This window comes from Lacerta agilis, chromosome 6 (assembly GCF_009819535.1).
Source record: "Lacerta agilis isolate rLacAgi1 chromosome 6, rLacAgi1.pri, whole genome shotgun sequence".
NCBI classification, from domain to species: Eukaryota; Metazoa; Chordata; class Lepidosauria; order Squamata; family Lacertidae; genus Lacerta; species Lacerta agilis.
Genome location: NC_046317.1, coordinates 53,057,995 through 53,080,382, shown reverse-complemented (window position 1 = coordinate 53,080,382; position 22,388 = coordinate 53,057,995). Strand labels below are relative to the sequence as shown.

At 43.6% G+C, this 22,388-nt stretch overlaps 1 protein-coding gene across 1 annotated transcript; it reads right to left on the bottom strand.

Annotated features, from left to right (window-relative positions):
* Positions 1-4,509: 4,509 nt before the first annotated feature.
* On the bottom strand, positions 4,510-22,388 carry LOC117048640 (acidic mammalian chitinase-like). Its single transcript, XM_033152707.1, has 20 exons — positions 22,315-22,388; positions 22,139-22,168; positions 21,166-21,370; positions 19,846-19,902; positions 19,376-19,541; positions 18,365-18,489; positions 18,110-18,233; positions 17,825-18,007; positions 16,820-16,936; positions 16,230-16,362; positions 15,157-15,309; positions 13,783-13,987; positions 13,325-13,381; positions 11,946-12,111; positions 11,665-11,789; positions 10,717-10,840; positions 9,422-9,604; positions 8,522-8,638; positions 5,684-5,819; positions 4,510-4,877 (listed from the first exon to the last, which is right to left on the bottom strand). Exons 1-20 carry the CDS (start codon positions 22,337-22,339, stop codon positions 4,609-4,611), a joined length of 2,700 nt encoding a protein of 899 aa, XP_033008598.1. The 5' UTR covers positions 22,340-22,388; the 3' UTR covers positions 4,510-4,608.

Sequence of the window (22,388 nt, the reverse complement as noted above, 5' to 3'; positions counted from 1 at the left end):
TCACCTGTCTTCCCAAATGATGTGTAAAAATTTTCGGAGACACCGTTGATGGAATCTTTTGAGGAGTTGGAGATGGCGTTTATAAGTGGTCCATGTTTCACAAGAATATAGTAAGGTTGGTAGTACAATAGCTTTGTAAACAAGCATTTTGGTTTCCCTGCGAATGTCCCAGTTCTCAAACACTCTGCACTTCAATCGGGAGAAAGCCGCACTCACAGAGCTCAGGCAATGCTGGATTTCGGCATCAAAGTTGGTCCTTGTGGAAAGATAACTGCCCAGTTAGGAGAAGTGATCGACATTTTCCAACGTTACACCATTGAGTTGGATTTGTGGCGCTGCAGAGGGGTTATTTTGTACTTGTTGGTGCAGTACTTCGTTTTTTTGGATGTTGAGCGATAGGGCAAGCTTTTCGTAAGCTTCTGCAAAGATATTTAGGAAGGTTTGGTGGTCATCCTCTGAGCGTGCACACACTATGTTGTCATCAGCACACTGAAGCTCTATGACAGAAGTTATGGTAACCTTACTATTTACTTTCAGCCTGCTCAGATTAAAGAGCTTTCCATCTCTTCAATATATGATTTTTACTCTGGTGGGGAGTTTCCCTGTGACAAAGTGTAGGATCATGGCAATGAAAATAATGAATAGAGTTGGGGAAAGAACACAACCCTGTTTAACACCTGATCCCACTGTGAATGGTTCACTTTGAGAGCCATTGTTATCTGTGATTGTTGCTGTGACAATGCAGGCTTCCCCACCCTCCACCCCCACCCCTCTTTTTCATAATTGTATCACCATCAGCAAATGCATAATTCATGGACAAAATACAAAAAAGTAATCTCTGGGCAGGGCTGGATGTTATGGGGGGGATACTTAGCTGCTGTTGCTGAAACCAGCAGTTTTGCATCTCTCCTTTCTAGCACCATGCAGTGAAAGATCTCACACATTGTAATGTCACCACAGACCATTCTTCTGGTTTCCACATTCATACTTCATACTTCATTTCAGCTAGTGAGAAGTTCTTGTGGCCAGTGGCGGAGGAACCCTCTCCGGCACCCAGGGCAGCACAGCCTGTATGGAGTACGCATGTGCGGCATCCCGTGCTTGTGCACTCCATACAGAATGCTGCACATGCGTACTCCGTATGGGCTGCTGCTAGCACACATTGGCTGTACAGGCTGCCGTTTGCCTGGCGTCCATACGGGCTGCCGCTTGCACGGTGACATGCATGACATGCAGTCGCTGTGCAAGAGGCAGCCCGTACGGACACCTGTATGGACAGCGAGAGAGAGTGGCAACCCGTACGGACACCGCACAAGTTACGCCCATACAGACTGTGCATGCCCTTGGCCACTCTACAGCTGGGGGGAGGCAGGGACCATCTTGTCACCCCTCCCAGAGTGGCACCCGGGACGACCCATCCCTATGCCCCTCCTTCCTACGCCCCTGCTTGTGACCCCAGCATCATTTATTAGAAACAGCTTTGCATAGCAACAGGAATGCCTTTGGGACCTCAGCCCAAAGGTTTCTCTCATTTGTGTTGGCAGTCAGCAGACCATCTGCTAGCCAAGAGGGCAAATTCAGGCAAATGCTGCAAGCCCCAGAGTCCTAATAGGGTTGTCCAGCAAGCGGAGTAGAGAATGCACAACCCTTTGACAGCTCAACAGCCATGAAAAGTGTGCAGCTCTAACTGGGATCCACTTCCATCCCCCACCCCCACCCCTTTATCCACTCTCTTTCCAGCCTGCTAGAAGAAGCAGGGGTGTCCAGAGTTGCATCCCCTTCCTTGAGTTACAAAACTGTGAAAGGCCCACATACATTCTCTGAGTTGCAATCTGACAACCATAGCCATATATTCAATATTTCTGGCTCTGACCAGAAATAAACAACACACAAAAAGTGCTGGCATGGTAATTTTGGGGTACAGGCCTTCAGGGGAAGAGAAGCAAAAAATCTTTCTGTAGCTAGGCATGGGGGGGGGGAAACAGTGGGTCTCAAAATTCAATGGCGCCTTGTGCGGTGCAAATATTTGATGTCCCCCATTGTCTTCCATTCAACATTATAATTGTGGGGCCCCCTGCAGCACCCCCTCTCTGCACCCAGTGCAACCAAACCAGCCACACTCCCTTAAATCCACCTCTAGGGATTCAGTCCATCTCACAGTTTAAGGAGAACTGACCTGATCTGCATTTCCCAAAAGAATATGTGATTCAAAACCTCTTTTGATATTCACACTGCTCTGATTTTTGCAATACAGTACTTCCACAAAAAAGTGTACAGAAGTGCACAGATTAGGGAAAGTGCATAAATTAGTGAAAATAACAAAATACATAAATTAGTGAAAATAACACACATGAATTGAATCATGTATGGATTTCATTCACTTTAAATTCTCCTCCATCCCTAGCTGTACATGAATTTGAAGAGACAGCTGTGTTGTGGTCTCCACAGTGTCTTGCTTTGACCTAGGAGTCATGGTGGTGAGAAATCTGTTCCCCTTCCGGGGGGGGGGGTGTTGCAGTTGGGCCTCACGCTCTACCTATGCACAGTGGGGGGCATGGCAATGCCGCCCGCGTTACAGGGAGTCCCTGGCCGCATCACGGCCCCCGGTCGACCAGATTGGTGTGTGGCTTGGGCTATTTAAACAGCCATGCGGCGGGGGGGGCTCTCCCTTCTTGTCTACTCGTGCTTCGGATCTCCCGTCGTCCCGCCCTATTCCCATGTGTTTGTCATCTTGGCCTTGCTATGGACCATGGTTGGTCGCCTGTTGAGGGGGCCAGGTAGGAACTTTCCCACTTGGCAAATTGGCACCAGCCATATGGTTTTCACCTGCCTTGTAGCAATCGTCACAACTTTGTAAGGTTTGGTAGTTAGGCATTGGAAAAACCTGGTTTATGGGAGGGGAGGTTGTGGCCTTCACCTGCCCCTCCTCTTTAAGGGTATTCCGTTAAAGGGATCCAGGAGTGTGGATCTTCTCCGAAGCCAGGGTATGGGCTAGGGCCATGCCACGATCCCATCAGGGACCCTGGGGGAGCTCACAGTTGATGTACATCAACAGGGCTCCCCCTATTGGTGGTTGACCCTTTCTAGACTACCTGCATGGCAGGCAGGGGTCAGATATAGTCAGTTCTAGTCCAGTGCCTAAGCCAATACCACTCACATCTGTAACCAATAAAGTTGTGGGCTTATTTAGCCCAGTAACCCAAATTCATGGGACGCGGGTGGTGCTGTGGGTTAAACCACAGAGCCTAGGGCTTGCTGATCAGAAGGTTGGCGGTTCGAATCCCTGCAACGGGCTGAGCTCCCGTTGCTTGGCCCCAGCTCCTGCCAACCTAGCAGTTCAAAAGCACATCAAAGTGCAAGTAGAAGAAGAAGTACTTTATTACGGTCGACGACCAGCACACACAAGTAGATAAATTGGTAGTGCTCTGGCAGGAAGGTAAACGGTGTTTCCGTGCGCTGCTCTGGTTCACCAGAAGCAGCTTAGTCATGCTGGCCACATGACCCGGAAGCTGTCTGCAGACAAACGCTGGCTCCCTTGGCCAGTAAAGTGAGTTGAGTGCTGCAACCTCAGAGTCGTTCGTGACTGGACTTAACAGTCAGGGGTCCCTTTACCTTTACCTTTAACCCAAGTTTTGGTTCCGTGAGAGTTATTATCCAGAAATTGGGTGGGGGAGCTCGTGGCCTTGACGTGCAATGGCAGCACACTCTTGCACTCACTATGACCCCACAAAAAGGTTACCATTGGGCATTTGGGAGTACAGCACCACCATTGGGAATGGCTGGACACAAGAAAAGAGAGAGGTCCTCCAGGAAAGGAAGTCTGGTCAGGAGATGTAAAGGTAGAGCAAGCTATAGCCTCTCTTTCAGCAGGGACTCAGGCACAAAGGATTAAAGGGAAAGCAAAGATGACCAGGGTCCTCGGAGAGCTGGAAACAAGGTAAAGGATAGGTAGCTGCTGCACACAGAAGGAATCCATAGGATGCAAAGGGTTCTTGTCTCTCTGTGGAGTCAAGGATCCACCAGTCAGTACTTGAGGGAAGGGCCTGTGTTGGGAATCTGAGGATCCCTTGTGGGAGGGGATAAATTAGGCTAATAGTAATGTCCATGTCTGACAATGAATTATTGCACAATGCCTGAGAATCTGAAGGGCAGTTTAGAAATATTCCTAATAAATATATTGTAAAATAAATACTTTTGGTGCCAGCTCTCCAAAGTTCCAACTTACATCCTTCCACCCAACTCCTCTTGTTAAAAGATGGTCTGAAAAAAAGTATTATTCAGGGATGTAATGTGAAGGTGGATGTTCTTGGTGGCCAGAAACCATTCACATGCAGAAAAAGTGTGCCAGTCAAACACACACACACACACAGTTTCAGGTGTCGTGAAATGTTTCCACTGAATTTCTCTCCGTATACAATAGTTATGTTGGTGCATCTAAAATTGGGCAAAATAGGCCAGTTTCCTCCCGCTGCCTCCCAAAAGAATAAACGAAACATCAAAGCACCAAGATCCATGAATACATTTTATTGCTCCATATGAAGGGAAAGGGAGGTGCTACGGGCATGTAAGAAGAGGTGGTGGTTGTTAGCACCTTGCATCTGAGAGTCCTTAATTCGTTGGCCAATTGCAACACTTACAACTTTCATCAAAGACCAGGCCAGCTGCACAAGACATGGGGAATGTTGCAGCTCCAGAACAAATGTAGAATTTATTGGGATCGGCTGGATTAGCATATATGCCATCAGCTTTGTTTGCACAAAATTCTGTTCCAGGAGGAGTGGTGGGAGCATCTGGATCAGGTGTGGTTGTAGGCCCTGGAGTAGTAATAGGTTCAGGAGTGGTTGGTGGTATTATGGTGCTTCCTGGGTCACCACAAACTGAAAGAAACATGCAAAATCAGGAATCAGACATTTGCTTTCATCCACCAATAACTTTTTCCTAGAACCATTATAGTCTATGAATATAAAAACTACCTGCTTCAAGAAGGAGGAATGGTAGTGAGCTGCACTTTCCATAATGGGAAATATCGTTAATCTCACATAATGCAGGTGACTGGGTGTCAGAGCATTATATAATATGTTTGTATAAAATATCATGGAGGCAAAGCTTATTATCCTGTATAAATTATTTTCTAATGAAATTCAGAAACTCTGTATACAATGAGATTCATTTTGCTAAATAATATTTTATGCCATGCAGCAGCAACTGGGCATTCAAAATAATGCATGCTCTAAAAGGAGCTTCCCACTCGGCTAGCTTGGTGCTTTAACACTAAACTAGAAATGTGAAAACAATTTTCCTCAAAACGAAGTACTATGTTGTGTAGGATTTGGTGTGATGGTCCACAGAAACAAATGCCACATGAAGTGACTACCTTTTTGCCATACACCCTGGTGAAAGTCAACACTGTAGACTTTTAAGGAATGCATGCACTGCAAAAAAAAAGTTCATCTGCTTCTTCCTTCATTTAAATAGCACACAGTAAAACATCATGTGGCGAGGTGAGCTTTTAAACACCATGTGCTGGTTCCAAAACATTTGCCACTGTGCTGGTTTGGACAAGGAATGTGCATCCTTCTTCCCATTACTGAAACAAAGCTTCAAAGAGTCAGGTGTGGAATCTAAAGAACTGTTGGCTTTTGATAACTCCCCCGCCTCCAATGATCCTTTGGTACCATCTTACCTTTGCCTGCAAGTAGGTTCTTCAGCTCATTTATGAGAGGGTAAGGTCCTTCACCACAGAATGAGCCACTGAAGTCATCCAGGTCAATAGCCCACACCATCCCGCCACCAAATTTGTTGTCCTTCACAAACTGGGTCTATAAACAAAAAGGATAATGCTTTATGACTAGCTCTGCTCCCAAGCAAGCAGTGAAAATTGTTGAGAAAAACCCACTAATTCAACACCAGTATGACACCAGGAAAACTACCAAACAGGCTACTCCGCAAAATTATACCAGCCATCTAGTCTTGATGTTTGTATCCTCAATGTTTGTGGGTTGGACTACATAGCCAACTGAGGCCACATTCACACTGCACCTTTAAAGCGCTATGATACCCCTTTAAACGGTCATGGCTTCCCACAAAGAATTCTGGAAGCTGTAGTTTATTAAGGGTGCTGAGCATTGTTTGGAGACCCCTATTCTCCTCCCAGAACTCCAGTCTCCAGCATGGTTTAACAACCAATCCCTCTTCGCAGGGAACTCTGGGAATTGTAACTCTGTGAGTGGAACAGGGGTCTCCTAACAACTCTCTGTGCCCTTAAAAACTACAGTTCCCAGGATTCCTTGAGAGAAGCCATAACTGTTGAAAGTGGTATCACAGGGCTGTAAATGGATGAATTCCCATAATCCCTGGCCACGTGCCATGCTGGTTGATGGGAGTCCAACCCACAATGGCTATTTCTGGTCTGCAATGTGCAACTGCATTCTTCACTGTTGGTGCCTTCTAAACATTCTGCCAGTTATGTGTAAAAAAGCTTCCTTTCCCCACGGCTGGGAGAACATTTAAAGGACCCAAACATATGGGGGTATAAATGTTTTTCTAGGCAATCGGCACCCACAGCACAATGTAGATTCCATGGGAAAGACACATGCAATAAAACCCTACCCATGTGGTCAAGTTGTTTTTTTTTTTTTTTAACAAAATTTTATTAGCATTTTCATAATATAACACAAACCCAACCCCACACCTACAAATACAAAAACAAATACAAATACACATAAAGTCAGGATTTTTCTTCTTGCTTATATACCTTACACAAAAAAAAAAAATTCTAGTTCTGAATCTTGACATTTGACTTCCCCCGCCTTTTCACCTTCGGTTTTAATTCAATATACTATTTCCTTAACAACTTTTTTCTATAAAAAGATTTAACTTTACTTAAAAAAAGAAAACATACTTATCTCGATCTTTGCATTATAACCTAAATCATAACCAAATATTCTTATAGCTAAACTTATTTCTTCTGTCCTTTATCATGCTGCTTTTAACTTCAATATCTCCTTGCTTAATTAAAATAAACTTATAATTAACAGACTTCACACTCCGATTTCGGATACCATGGCAGACCATTTAAATTATACATTTAGTACTTCAACCCACTCCCCCTCTATCCATTGTCTTTTCCTGTCTTTCTCCACAGCCAAATCTCCCTTTGTCTTCCTCTGAGTGTCCACAGATCCAGGCAACGTCCACAACAAACCCAGCATCGAGCCTCAGGGCGTTCCTCATCTCCAATCTGGGCTCCTCCGATTTTTTTCCTCCTTCTTCTTGTAAAAATCTTAATTCCATGTCCCTTGCCCCCGAGCTGCCACCTCGGGGTCTGGATATTGTAAATTTTCCCGTTTCAAGTTCCTTTTCCTGTCGGGTTCGCCCAGCCATTTCAGACCATTCTCCAAGCGCCCCTCCCAGCTCTTTGCCAAGGCTTGATTCCATTGTGTAAAACTTTTGAAAGGCCTCCTCTGTGGAAAGTACATCCTTTTTATGAATAATTCCACTCAAGACCTGTAGTTTCCGATTAAGCAATTCCATCTGCAAGATAGTGAGCATTTCCTCATCCCTTAAATCAGAGTTCGATGCCAGCGCAATCACAAAGTCCAGCATTTTAAGAGAGAGAGTGAGTATCAGATTTCAGTTCCTGTCTCTTCCTTCCTTTGTTTCAATTTTTCCCCACGCCATTTCTCCGAAGCCGGAGTATAAAGACCAAAACTTCAAACGGAGATATTTTTTCCCCAGTTAACCCCCGAAGGGAGATCTCAACAGACTCAGTTTTCAAATTCCAAGTACTTTCTATTGATTGTTGTAGCAGCAGTCACTTAAAGGGTTAATCTCTTTCCCCACTCGAAGGGGGGGAGGCGGGCTGCCTTTCTTCTTTCCCCCAGAGCGTTCCAGGAATACAAAGAGTCAATCAATTACTCACAGCCTCTGGGTTCTTATCGGCTCCTTAATGACAGGTAGAACTTAGACGCTCATCACAGGCTTTGCCGCCGCATTTCCATCCCGGTTGGGGCATGTCCCCTATAGCCCGGCTCCGTCGTCCCTTCACCCCCACACCCCCTTTACAGGGGGCGCGGGGGAAGGGTTCGGAGCCACAACGGGCACAGCCGGGGAGCCCAGGGTGCGGGACGCTCTTCCCGCACCCCAACCGGAGCCCCGCTATGCGGCTGCAGGGCTCCTGACCCCCGGGATGAACTGGGTGCTTCGCAGCCGAAGCAACCCACGACCACCCATAATGGCGTCCGCCGCCGGAAGTTGTTTTATGTTATGGTTTCATTGTGTATTTCAGTGTATGATATAAATAAATCATTATACTTCAATTCAGCGCTCTGAATAAACAAATAGTTGAGAAAACATCTCCCAGCTCCCAAATGGTTAGGACAACATCTAAAGGTCACTTAGATCTGTAAATGAGAAATGGCAACTCCTGTGTTCAAATTATGCAACACAGGCATTCAGTACAGCACTGTGGGTAATAAGAAGGCATAAAATAAAAGGTCATAGTCAACAAAGGCAGCCTTACTTTGTATCCATAGCTTTTTTTGTTGTCAAATCCAACCCACTCAGAACCTTTGTAAGCATAGGGAACACACTGGTCTTCAATCCAATTAACAGTAGCATCCCTTATAAAGGTACAGATCTGCAAGCACAGTATGGTATTAATAGATTAATGGATTTGAATCAGATTAATCTGGTGGAACATTTGGTTTTAAATGATCTAATTCATGGAAACCACAGAAACAGAACTTTCTGTCCCAGTCAAGAGAGGAACACAGCAGACCTCCCTGTTGACTTTTGGAGATGGAGGGCTACATCATCTTAGAGCTCCTAGGATGCCCTTGCAGGGACAATATGACTGCACCATAAAAGCTGCTTTGCAGACTAAGCAGCTGTTGCAACAGTGGAGGTTTGAATTCCCCTACAGATTTGTTGTGTGGGTAAAACTACTCTGATACATGGAGATAGCAAAATACTAGAAATTCAGCAAATAACCTCACACAACCCTAATAACAGCTGCTAAGAAAAATAGTAATTTATCCAAATCCAGAAGGCAAGTAGAAAGACAGCATGATATTTATTTTGGGCCAAACTTGTAGCATAATATTGTCAAAATATTCCAGTGTGTTAGGTTCGAGATTTTGAAGGCACTTGTATATAAAATAATTTTTGCTCATTTGGTTTATATATTCTGGAAAAAAACATGAGAATGGCAGCAAACCATGTGCAGTACAGTCCTAAGGTACAGTTATGATGCAGCTTAATTCTTAGCAAGTGGGCATAATATTGTAACTGTATTAGAGTGCAATTCTATATTCAGAAGCATGCTCCACTGAATTCAATAGGACTTATTCTCAGCCAGGTAAGCATACATAGGACTGTAACCTAAAAGGCATCCTGCCCTAGGACTTCTCCAGCATCTTACCTCATAGTAAGCCCAGAAACCAGCCTCACGGGTGTATGGTCCAGAAGAGCCAGCCCCAGAAACAGGAGCGCCCACTGATGTATCACTGGTACTAAGCCTAAAGGTACGTCCATAGGTGGGAAATCCCATCACAAGCTTCCCAGCAGGAACACCGTTGTCTCTCCAGTATTTCATGGCAAACTCCTGCAAGTATGACAGTGTGAATTAAGCTCACAATCGTTGTTTACCAACACTGTTACCAGGAAATTGGAAAAGAGAGACCTCCCTGCCCCCCCCAAACCTTGCCTCACCACAAGGCAAGGACTGCACATTACCAAAACCTCATTCATTTATGTTCAAAAGTCCGTTCACAAAGTGCCTGTCTAATCAGAAACTCCAGATCCCTGACAGCAGCCCCTGATGTCAAGAAAATTAGCAGCAACATATCTACAAAGGCATTGCATCTGGAAGGGAAGGGAAGCTCAATTTGCAGAAGGAGCCTGTGACTGCCTGCTGAGCCCCAGGTCTCCAACAAAGGAAAACAGGGAAAGCATCAGTACTAAATGTAGCAATTCACTTGATAAATGTATCTATGTACTGGCTCAATAGGAAGACTTTAGAAATTCATAAGAAATCACTCATATCAATCTTCTCAGTTCCAATGGCATTTAGGACCCAGGGAAGTGAGGTATAAGGGGAGGGGTGTGAGCCCACCATAATCCCGGAGATGTTTGCAGGGCCTTCCCAAGGAGTCATGACCGGTGATATCCTGCCCCAAGAGCGCCAGACAGATAACCATCTCAATCACAATGCCTACCCACCCCATAGTGGGATGAAGTCCAGACAAGGCAAAAGGGTGTATTTGACTTGACTCAGCGACCAGGGAACTGTAAATACTTTCCTTTGTACTGTGATGGAGTAAGTGTGAAAGACTATATTTGAGTGATATGTGCATGCCTGGATCTCAGGATCTACCTGAGACCACACCTTTTCTGTGACATATCTATGATGTCCTGGTGATGCATCCTGAGATGTATTATGGGAAACTTTGGGAAACTTTAAAATACTGGTGTAACCATTGTTCGGGGCTTCTGGCTGCTTCGTCTTTGTGGTAGTGGGAAGTCTTGTTGCAACAATAAAGATCAGGCCTACAGGCCACTGTTTTACTCCCATCTCCTGGCTGAAGTCTCTTGTTTGTGACACCCGACCTGAACCTATGGGAATCAAGGTTAGGTAATTGTGGGGTGCTCCAAGGACTCCATGTTACAACGCAAAGCAACCTGCTAAAGAAAATAAACCGTGCTTCATATTCTTACACAGTTGAAATATCTGAAGTCTCCAATATCAGCTGAACCGACATGCAGTGGGCTGTTGTGCCCTGTAAAGGTGTCCCAGCCACCATGGAAGTCATAGGTCATCACGCTAATAAAATCCAGATGTCTGAAATGAAAAGTGCAGTTTAAAATTAGGCGGATTCAAACAACGAAGTCTAGGTAGGTCTCGTTATATGGAGGTTCCGCCACACAGTGAAATAAACTTTTCACATCAGCATATTTTAATTTTTGCAATAAAAATGTTTTTCTGGTGCACTCAGGACCTTATCAACCTCACTTGCAAAGGACCATGAGTCTGAGAGACCATCAGTCGGATGTGGGATGAAAAGAAAGTCAAAGCTCAGTCAAAGCCCAACTCTATGTGATGCTTATGTCTTTTCTGGCCTTGCCCAGATAAAAAAAAAAAAAAGAGGCTGCTGAAGTGGGGACTGAGAGTGAGGACCATGGTAGGGGACCATGCTTCTAACTGTAAAAAGCCCCCCTTCTACACTTGCTATTCACAATGGAAGGAAAGTTCTCCCATTGACATCAAGGATGAAGGAGGGCAATTCTGATTGGGATTATGGTGGTTGCAGATTGTTAAAGACACCTTCCCCCCTGCCTTCACTTCATGGTCTTGATCTGCTGGTGGGGGGTGGGGCAGTATGCCCCAAAAAATCAGCCATGTGAGGCCAAACAATGCAACAAACCTTGCAGGATGTTGGGCCTTTGGTAGTCATTTCCAGCTGGCAGTCTGAGCTCTAGCAACATGTGAAGCAATACGGAATACGGTAATTGGCAAAGGAGTACACCTCTGTATGTAGTTTCCTTTAGCATTGAGTGATAAGGGTTTACAGGCCATAGAACTGGAATTCCAAGCAGGCTTGAGCAATTAAGCATTGCTATAATTGCATTTGACAAAGCTCTTTTTTTCTCTCTCTCTCCACTTACTTTCCTATTTCTTCAATTTCATATCCAGCATCAATGGTCGGTTTACCAGCAGAGACAGCTGCTGTCACCAACAACCTGTTGTTCCCAGTCTCTTTGGCCTCTTGGTCAAAAGCTGCTACCATTTCCTAAAGAAAGAGAATGAACTGTTATCCCAGCCTTTTGTAAAGTGACACAATCCTATTTCTACAGGTCTCTACAAACCTCTTTTGAGCAGCAAAGCTTTCTTCCCCAACTGCGGAGCCTGACCAGCCGGGTTGCTGAACCTACTGATCTCATCGTACCTGGATCAGGATAGTGAAACGATGCTTGTCCTCAGGGGGACTACCCCTAGAACCTGGATATTCAAAGTCCAGATCAATCCCATCAAAGCCAAATTTGCGGAGGTATGCTATAACCGAGTTTATGAAAGTCTTGCGGTTGGCTGCAGTGGAAACCATGGTAGTGAATCTGGGGAAAACAAAAGCAACAGCAGAGTCTGGCAGCACCTTCTTAAAAGAGCATTCCTAGGCAAGAGTATAGCCTACCTTCATCCAATTTACCAAGGTACATTTCTGCACCTCTGTTTTTCTTCCATCTGTTGCTAGTATCTTTCTTTCTTTTTTCGGTTTGTTGTTCGTTTTTTTTTCCTTTCAGCCAATCCAACTGCACATTGCTTTATGAACTATTCCCCCCCCCCTCCCGTTCCTCATGCAGTTGAGATACTTCCATTATCAGCCATAGTCCTACCCTCAGTTATATGACATTTTAAAAGGTAAAGGGACCCCTGTCCATTAGGTCCAGTCGCAGACGCCGTGTGGTTGCGGCACTCATCTCGCTTTACTGGCCAAGGGAGCCGCCATAGAGCTTCTGGGTCATGTGGCCAGCATGACTAAGCCGCTTCTGGCGAACCAGAGCAGCGCATGGAAACGCCATTTACCTTCCCACCAGAGCAGTACCTATTTATCTACTTGCACTGACATGCTTTTGAACTGCTAGGTTGGCAGGAGCAGGGACCGAGCAATGGGAGCTCACCATGTTGCGGGGATTCGAACTGCCAACCTTCTGATAGGCAAGCCCTAGGCTCAATGGCTTAGACCACAGCACCACCCATGTCATTTAGCTTTGCATAAATCTGGGTTTGGTTTGGTTCCCCCCTCCCCCCCCCGCGCATCTTGGACTGCAGCACCTTGCAAGAGAAGGTGGAGGGCCAAACTTTCCTTATCTCTTCATGTTACCTGAAAGTGGGGAGTGGGGAAGGAGAGGCAGAATGCATCTGAGGAAAGAATGAGCTAACCTCTCCCATGGATATCCTGGTCTGGTCTGGTCAACATATGCAGTAAAAGAAGGGGAGAAGAGCCATGAGGTGGTAAAATGGGCTGTACCATTTCAGTTGGAGAGGAGGGTTGCTTTCTGATTTTTAATGCACTTTGTGTTAAGAGTTTCCTTCAAGTACAAAAGGAAGATGCAGGCTAAACCATAATCTGTCTTGCAGGTATTTTTAATATGGAAGGGAATATTTTTTAATGGCATTATTAATCTTGATGGAGGCCATCCCAGATGGCACTGCTTAGCTTATGGGAGTCTGATTCCACTCACAGTCCGTCAGTTGTCAACCACTATTATGTTCAACCGTTGTATGCATATTACCACTCATATTTCCAAAGTTATAGACAAAACTTACTTCTGTGTACCAAAGTTCCACCCTCCAATAGCTAGCAGTGTCACCAAGGCAGGATTACTGTGAAAAGGAAATATATATATTTAAACAAAAACTGAAAACAGATTTGAAGTAGAAAATCTATACATACTGTTCCTGTAAAAACTAAGCTGCTCACTATTTATATCTTCTGCCTGCCAAAATTTCCAGCGGACTTCTACTTAATGCTTATACAAAGTCAAGTTTAGATTACGGAACAAGTTCTTTCTTTATGAGGTCTACAGCTACCAATGTATCATTATCACCAGGTCAGATAGTACATCTGTATCTGTTTATGCTAGAGAAATGCCTGGTGGACCCACAGCTTCTGTATCGGCTCCTAGAACAGCTCTGAGGCATCTTACAAAAAGTTAAGCACCTCTTCCACCCACATCACAGTTACATCTTAATGTTGTTAATGTTGTGTCTAAGAAACAGCTGACCTCTGCTTTAGCGCTTGGAACTCTGGGAAGAGCCTGTCTTCATCATTCCACTCATAAGGGGCAATCTTATTGTCGTTCATAGTTGCAAACGCATACATCAGGTGAGTGCAAAGATGTGGGTCCACGTTGTTTGGAAAGTACTTGGCTGGTTCAGGGCGGTACTGAGCCCAGTTGGTGAAATAGCACACAACTTTGCAGGAATGGCCTGGCAAGAAAGTGGAGATGGTGCCATCGTTGATACAAAGTCATGTTCAGAGTTCGTTCAGTCATTATCCTCTAAGAGTGTGCCTGGATGGAGGATTTTTAAGCGGCAGGCATAACAATTATGCAATATTTCCTAGCTCTAAAGACAGTCCAGGGGCTAGAAGGAATGGGGACTACAGCACAAAATCCCAGAGCTAGTTTGTCACACAACTTTGAGATATCATCCCCCAATCCTACCATTTCCAGTTTAACACTATAGTTCAGTGATGGGGAACCAATATTGTTTCTGAAATAATACGTGAACCCAAACACAGCTATCCTTCAAAGTTCGCATTTATCCAAGTTTTTTGATGCAGTTCTCCAATCAAGCAATGTTTACTAGGGTTGCCATATTTCAGTTTTGAGCTTTTTTCAGTTCTGCCCAAAGTTGTTGAGCTTTTTTGCCAAAATCACAAAGAGCCGTTTTTGAGCTATTTTATGGATTTCCACCGCCCCCAAAAAATCTGCCTCGACACTGTTGCTGACCGCAGTATTCCGCAGAGGGGAACCCTATGTTTACAAAACTGTGTATATGTGGGGAAAGATATATAAAAATGAAGGTATTTATAAAAAATAAATTAGTGGAAAATGCATTATATTAGGGGAAATGGCTTGCAAAAAATGTGTCTATGAACTGTCTATTAAAAATGTATTTATTAGGAGAAATTCGCATGAAAATGCTGGTGAATTTTCATGAGGTTTTTATTTATTTATTGCAAATTGCTGCAAAACGTAGGGAACTGAATTTAAGATAGGAAAAATGAGAAGCAAAGAGAACCTTCCTTTCCCTACTTATGGTCAACCTTTCAGAGAGTGGAGCCAGAAGCCAAAGTGTGCAGGACAAGCGGCAAATGTTGGCAGAATATTATGCCAGAACCTCACCTAGACAACTAAAATACAGGCATCATATTAAATACATTTTGAGTGTTTATGTCTCTCCATTTATACATGTTACACACACACACACACACACACACACATGCAGAAATAAAATTGTGAACATATTTTATCACATCTTGACAATCACTTTCTAGGCCACCAGAAGCCAGCTTTAAAAAACTGTTCCAGCCCATGAGCTGCTCTATCCCTACATCTTCCTACAACTGTAACTTTTGTCAACAGCAAACTCACCATCCTCATCGGGATTTTCACTTGGCTTAGGAGTTGTTTCATCAGGAACCTGAGTTGTGGTTTCTTCAGAAGGTGTTGTTACGACATCAGGAAGAGTAGTAGTTTCATCAGGAGGTATAGTGGGAGGATCAACAGTTGGAACATCACCACAGCCTAACAATAAGAAGTGCAGATGTTCAGAAAGGCATGTGGAAATCACGAATACATTTAATAGGTATTATGATTTATGTGGCTACTTTGACAATTCAGGATTTGTTCAGTGTTTTAAGCTGTCAGTAATATCTTATTGCTCTACTGGCTTTTGAGAGATACGTTTAAGCTCCAGTTTTGATGGGAAAAGGCATTTAATCTTTAAAAACTAATTACTCTGAGATTCACCTGAGACCTCTGATCTAGGTTCATGTCAACAGGCATACTGGTGTACGTCACTGGATGGGCAAGTGATAGGTTACATTTTCATTGCTAAAAAAGACCAAAGTAGCTTGCTGTTCCATAAGAACAAAACCAAAATCCACAACTGACCAATACTTTGGAACAACCAAAATGTCACAAAACAATGAGCAAAATTTCCACTTCTTCTGAACTCTTCATCAAGCTGCTGAGCTGGCCCGATGTTGGAAACTACAAAATCTGCACTTGGTCACAAGATAGAGGGCAGGAGGCAATAGCAAACTTAATTTGTATAGACTAAGGACCTACAAATTAGTACCAGGTAGGAATTTGTTGCCAGATTAGCTGACAGCCAAGGAAAGTCTCTGACTTTGTCCCCATTGAGCCTCAACTGAGCGTAGCCAAGTACAAATCAAATGACATGGGGGAGAACTTCATCCATTTTCACTCTGCATTGAAGTCCCTTTGATACATGATAGGGAATCAGATTTGCTGTCATTCTTCCTACTGGCTACATACATACATACATACATACATACATACCCACCCACCCACCCACCTAGGGAAGGAACGTCACACTGTTGTAAATAGGGCCACCTTGTATTTGGAGAGCCCGTGGAAGATCCTGCTTCACACACGGTGGAGCGCAAGATGGCCTTTGGTGCTACATTTAGATGCCTTACCTCCTGCAAGGAGACTCTTCAGCTTGTTTATTAATGGGTAGGCTCCTTCACCACAGAATCCACCACTGAAGTCATCCAAATCAATTGCCCATACCATGGCACCTCCAAACTTATTATCCTTCACAAACTGGGCCTGCAAGAGAATAATAATAATAATAATAATATTTTTAAAATCATGACATTCCCATGATGCTATTTTCACATCAGGAGGAAGTTTCGGTAGCATTGGGCCTCTCCTTGTGCTATTCATATTATCATCTGACTTGTATTTTATTAAGCTTCTTTTTTAAACATTCATGCCCCACCCTTAAAAAGACCACTCGGGGCAGTTTTCAGCATATAGCATTACAATTTCACAAAACAATATGGAATAATGCACACACAGTAATGGTAACTGCTTATTCATGGAACCCCTTGGTTTCCCACACACTGAATCTTTACAAGGGGAAGCCTTGCATGGAAGAAGTCACTTACATTACAATTGTGATAGCACAAAACGTGACAGAACACACAAAGTTCAGAATGCTGATAAGGATGTCTGTGACAAACCAAATGTAAGGGGGAAAGCTGTATGCAAAAAGGGTTCTTACTTTGTACTCATAACTCTTGGCATTGTCAAAGCCAACCCATTCATTCCCTTTGGCGGCATATGGCACCTTCTGGTCTTCAATCCAACTAACTGTGGCATCTCTTATGAATGTGCAGATCTGCCAAAATGTTACGATATTAGCAAGAGGACAAAATGAAGAAGTAGAATGGTCATGTCAAGAAAACAATGACACTCATTGTGCTTAGAAATTACCACATGGCGAGAGGCTTATAGGATCATACCCGCAGCTGCTCCCGCCTGTCACTTGCAGAAGATGGCTCCTTTGTGAATTTATTTGTGTCTTTTAAATGTAATTGTACTCAATTGGTATTCAATTTGATTAGCCTCCAACTATAATAAATTTGCATAGGAGCCTATGCTTGTACCCAAATATGCATAGGCTTCTCTACACATGCAGTCTGAACCCTCCATTTTGGCAGTTTATGGATTGTTTTTACCGTAGGGAACCTGCCATTCCTGTGCAATCATTTCGAATGTGTAGGGAGTGGCCAATGGGCTGGCCACCCATTCATAAGAACCCAGGAAGCTGCTTTATGTGCCTTTCTGGGATAGCTCAGTTGACAGAGCATGAGACTCTTAAGCTCAGGGTCGTGGGTTCAAGCCCCACCTTGTGCAAAAGATTCCTGCATTCCAGGGGGTTGGACTAGACAACCCTTGTGGTCCTTTCCAGCACTACAATTCTGTCATTCTAAGTCCCACCATTCATCTATCTAGCTGGTGTAGATTCATCTATCTACACCAATTGGCGGCAGCAGCTCTGGGAATACAAACAGGGGTGTCCTTCTGTAGCCCTATCTGGCGATGCCAGGGATTGAATCTGGGACAATCTGCATGCAAGGCAGATTCTCTACCACTGAGCTACAGCCTTTTGTCATGAATATGCATCAACACTTACCCAGAATGAATGCATTCGTGCATGGAGTTGATGGCAGGCATTAATACTCATTCAATGAAGAAACAACCTGAATTTTCCTCAAATCATTACCTCATAGTAGGCCCAGAACCCAGCTTCTCTAGTATAAGGTCCAGAAGAGCCAGCCCCAGAGGCAGGAGCACCCACAGATGTATCGCTGGTAGTAAGCCTGAAAGTGCGTCCATAGGTGGGAAATCCCATGAGAAGCTTGTTAGCTGGAACACCGTTGTCTCTCCAGTAATTCATTGCAAACTCCTGTTTTTTTTAAAAAAATGAATAAGTTATGGAGGGGATTGTGAGATTTAATATCTGTCTTATTCTATGGGAGTTGATCAAATCTATTCTCCATCTCCTTACACAGTTGAAATACTTGAAGTCGCCCTGGTCAGCTGATCCCACATGCAATGGACTGTTGTGGCCTGTGAAGGTGTCCCAGCCACCATGGAAGTCATACGTCATGACGCTGATGAAATCCAGGAGCCTGGAGGAAGTCACATGGGAAGCAGAGTTAACAGCCAACGTTCTGACATAGGCACTAGGAGTGTGTCTAAGAGAAGCCAAACTCAGAAAAGGTGGCTATTATGAAGAAAATGCATGTTTTCATTTACTTACTTTCCTATTGCTGCTATTTCGTATGCAGCGTCAATGGTTCCTTTCCCTGCAGACACAGCTGCTGTGATTAGCAGTCTGGGGTGACCTGTGCTGGCAGCCTCGGCTGTAAAGGCCTCCAACATTTCCTAAAGAGGGAGGAGGAACCACTAGTGAATACCTATTAGCAGAGCCAGAGCAAACACTTGTCATTTTTTTCCCCCTGGTACTAGGCAGCTGTGGCCATTTTAATTTCCTACAATGCATAGCATCAATGTGGGGCACTGATGCAAATTAAAATGACAGTCCCCAACCAGTAGAGGACACTTTGCCTAGGCACCCTAAACATGGAGTCAGACATGCCGATTAGAAGGTCATTTGTCTTCCTGAGCACTAGGTTAAATGACCATTCTAAAACTGACAATGGTAACGGAGATCTCAGTCAAGAGGACCAATTTATCAGGGATTCTCTCAGTAAGCAACACAGAAAGCTGAGCTAGTCCAGCGTCTTGCCTTTCATCTCAAGAGATCCATCTGGAAGGCCAGAGTCTAGGCTTATAACCTGGTCTGCCTCAAACTGATCTAACTTTATATCTATGCCATTTAGCAGCAAAGGACTTTTAAGTTCCTCTTCACATGTTCAACAATTGCCAGATTCTAATGTATACTCCCCCCCACTTGTGATAGTGAGAGGAAAACATTTCAGCTCTGAAAATGGTAACAATATATCCCAAGCATTAATCTGTTTTTAATCTGCAAAGATCAGCAACATGCTGATTAACACAATCCCAAAAAATGCTGGGTTTCTGTTACCTCCATCATTTCCAGACAGGGTTGGATAAGCAACTTTAGCAGGAACCTTGTATATAAGTTGAGGTTCTTGGTATATAGCCCATTTAGGGGCAGAAACAACTCAACAGCATTTATCATCCATTCTACTTATGAGATTTCTATGTTTGTTAAAAGCTTTCAGTAGGCTAAGCTAGCTATGGAAGTGTACTAGATCTGTGAGAGAATGCTGGGCTGGTACCTCACCTGAATCAGGATGGTAAACCGTTGCTTATCCTCAGGGGGACTGCCTCTAGAACCCGGGTATTCAAAGTCCAAGTCAATCCCATCAAAATTAAATTTGCGGAGATATACTATCACTGAATCAATGAAGGTCTTTCGGTTGGCAGCTGTGGCGACCATTGTGGTGAATCTAAAAAGAACAGATCTCATTCTTCGTATTGCATTTTTACTGTGGTACTAAGGAAAACTTACTTTAAGGTAAAAATGCCTCCCTTAGAGAATGTATGAACACTTGCAAGAACATGTTCGCAAATGAATTAATACTTAGCTCTAGCCCTGCCTTTTCCTGCAAACTACTTAATTTCCCTTTATTGCTGTGAAGTTTCAGAATTTCTAACATCTGCTAGAGCTTAGTGTGGTCTCTAACCATCTAGTTGCTTCATAATTTGGACTCTTTGTCAGTGTAGAGGTAAATAAACAAAAGCCGTTCTCACTTCTGAGTGCCAAAATTCCACCCTCCGATAGCCAACAGCTGAACCAGTTCGGAATTCCTAAAAGACACAGAATATATTAATATATTAAAGTGAATAGAGAAATGTTTTTTAAGATATAGGTTTATCACTCAAGACAGTATTATACACAACAGTACAGCACCATTCCCTGTGCAATTATGTATTTATGCGGCACATGCATCAATTGGATGAAGTAGTTGCATTTAGGCCCCACTGAAACCAACTAACTCTTCACACACTTATTTCAATAGGACCTACGTGTGTCTAACTTAAGTTGGATCCAGCCCAATGCTTATTTCTTTATCACATTTGCATCTTCCCTTTCTTACAAGAAGCCCAAAGCAGCTTGCATGGAATTATCCTATTTTATTCTACTAACAACTGTGTTGGTCAACCTAAAATCTGGGGATTTGTCCAAGACCAACTGGTAAATAACATGGACTGAGTGGATATTTAAACCCAAACCAACTTCCATGTGCTATTCACTACACCCGAGTGTGCAAAATTATTGCGTAGATTGGAGAAAGAGGGCAGGGAGGTTGTTTTCTTCTTCTCTCATAGTACTAGAACCAAAGAAGCTGAGTGTTGGGAGACACAAGATGGACATAAGGAAATCCTCCTTCACACAGTTGCTACTTCAAGATACAGTGATGGCCACCAACCCAGAGACCTTTAAATTCATGATGAATAAGGCAAGTCACAGTGTTTCATTGCTGCCTCCAGGATCAGTGGCAGTATGTCTCTAAACACTAGTTGATGGGGAGCACACGTGGAGAGAATGCAATTGTGCTCATGTCCTTTCCATGGGCATCTGGTTGCTCAATGTGAGGACAGAATGTATACTTTTGACCTGATCCAGCAGGGCTCATGTTCATTCACTCTGCCATGGACCATTAATGCCTTTCAGTAAAACTCTTCAAGCTACCAGTTAGTATATTAGTATTATCGTGCAAAGAACCATTTTGGTATGAATTCTCATCCATTCTCTAGTTGATGCAATCAGAGTTAAGGGATTGTGGGCCTAATATTATATATCAATCGCAGTGCATGGCAAATATTATATTGCAGCTAGAAGCAAAGTTCCTAAATATTAGCTAGTGATGGCATGGCAAAAGCTGCTGTAATGAACAGTAGCAAGAAAAGACTAAAACAGCTGGCGTCGCCACATTAGTTAAAATGCGTCATATGAAGGGACACTGTTCAGAATAATTCCTATCACCCTGGCACATAAATTGACAGTTATGTGGCCCTGAACAGACATCCATATGTGAAATGTTGCTGTGGTTTTGCATTGCTGCTTACTTTTGTTTCAGTGCAGTAAACTCTGGGAAGAGCCTGTCTTCATCATTCCATTCATAAGGGGCAATCTTATTTTCATTCATCGTAGCAAAAGCATAGATCAGGTGGGTGCAGAGTTGTGGGTCCACATTGTTTGGGAAGTATTTGGCTGGCTCTGGCCTATACTGAGCCCAGTTGGTGAAATAGCATACAAGTTTGCATGCCGAGCCTGATCAGAAGAGACAAAACAATGAAGCAGCTATTTAAAATACTCATTACAGCCCATTTTTAAAAAAATTAAAATCCCTTCCCAACCATATATTTATATGCCAGGTAAGCATGCAAGGACTGTGTAGCAAGCAAAAACAAAACCCTTAGGGGACAAACTTTTGGAAAGATGGGGTGTTGGCTATTTTAATTTGTACCATTTTGCCAAAAATCTTCGTCACACAGGCAAATTTTGCATGAAACAAGATGATAAATTGTGGGGTGAGGTAGAAGACTTTGAGTATATATATATACAACCAGGGGTGCCAACTTGAATAAAATATGGGGGGCCGCACTGGTTAATTTGAGTTAAATAGCAGTTCTGATTATTTGTAAATATTTATTTCACATGGAATTCCCAGGATTCTTGATGACTTACAATATACATTATCCCCTTTTTACCTTTGAAATGACTCTAAAGTAATGAGACAGTGTGTTTCCCATGTCTACCTGGGATGGCTAAGGTAGGAGGAAAGTAAACCTGAGCTTCTCAAGTCCAAAATTCAGTTGACAGCACCATGCTGGGTAGAGTATACTGTGCATGATGCTTTATCACTCTTTAACATTATTATTAATATTCTGTTGGGAGCCTCCAAGAGTGGCTGGGGAAACCCAGCCAGATGGGCAGGGTATAATTTGTTTGTTTGTTTGTTTGTTATTAGCATCTTCTGCACACACAAACACACTGCTCATCCCTAGTTAAGGAATGGAATAAGTACCCGGTACTTACTGATTTGCAACTGCAGCAAAACAGCCAAACCTGCAAAGAACAGAGAAGAGAGTCCAAAGTGATGGGAAAATTGCACTGTGTAGCCTAACAAAGCACCATTCTTGGTATCTGTGAAATGAAATCCCACCTTACAAGCCTTAAGTGAGGCAGTATACAAAATATTATAAATGACTCACCGACCCACAGCAGCACCTTCCCCATCTTGCTTTCACATGAAGGAGCACCAGATGAAGCTCTGAGTGGCACTTTA

Bases quoted from the DNA above. Each gene is read 5' to 3' on its own strand.
- LOC117048640 (XM_033152707.1), bottom strand. From the start codon at position 22,339: ATGGGGAAGGTGCTGCTGTGGGTCG. The intron at 22,169-22,314 runs GTGAGTCATTTA...TGTTCTTTGCAG, and splicing joins GAAGGTGCTGCTGTGGGTCG to GTTTGGCTGTTTTGCTGCAG. The intron at 16,937-17,824 runs GTAATGATTTGA...ACATTTTGGCAG, and splicing joins GGTTCTGGGCCTACTATGAG to ATCTGCACATTCATAAGAGA.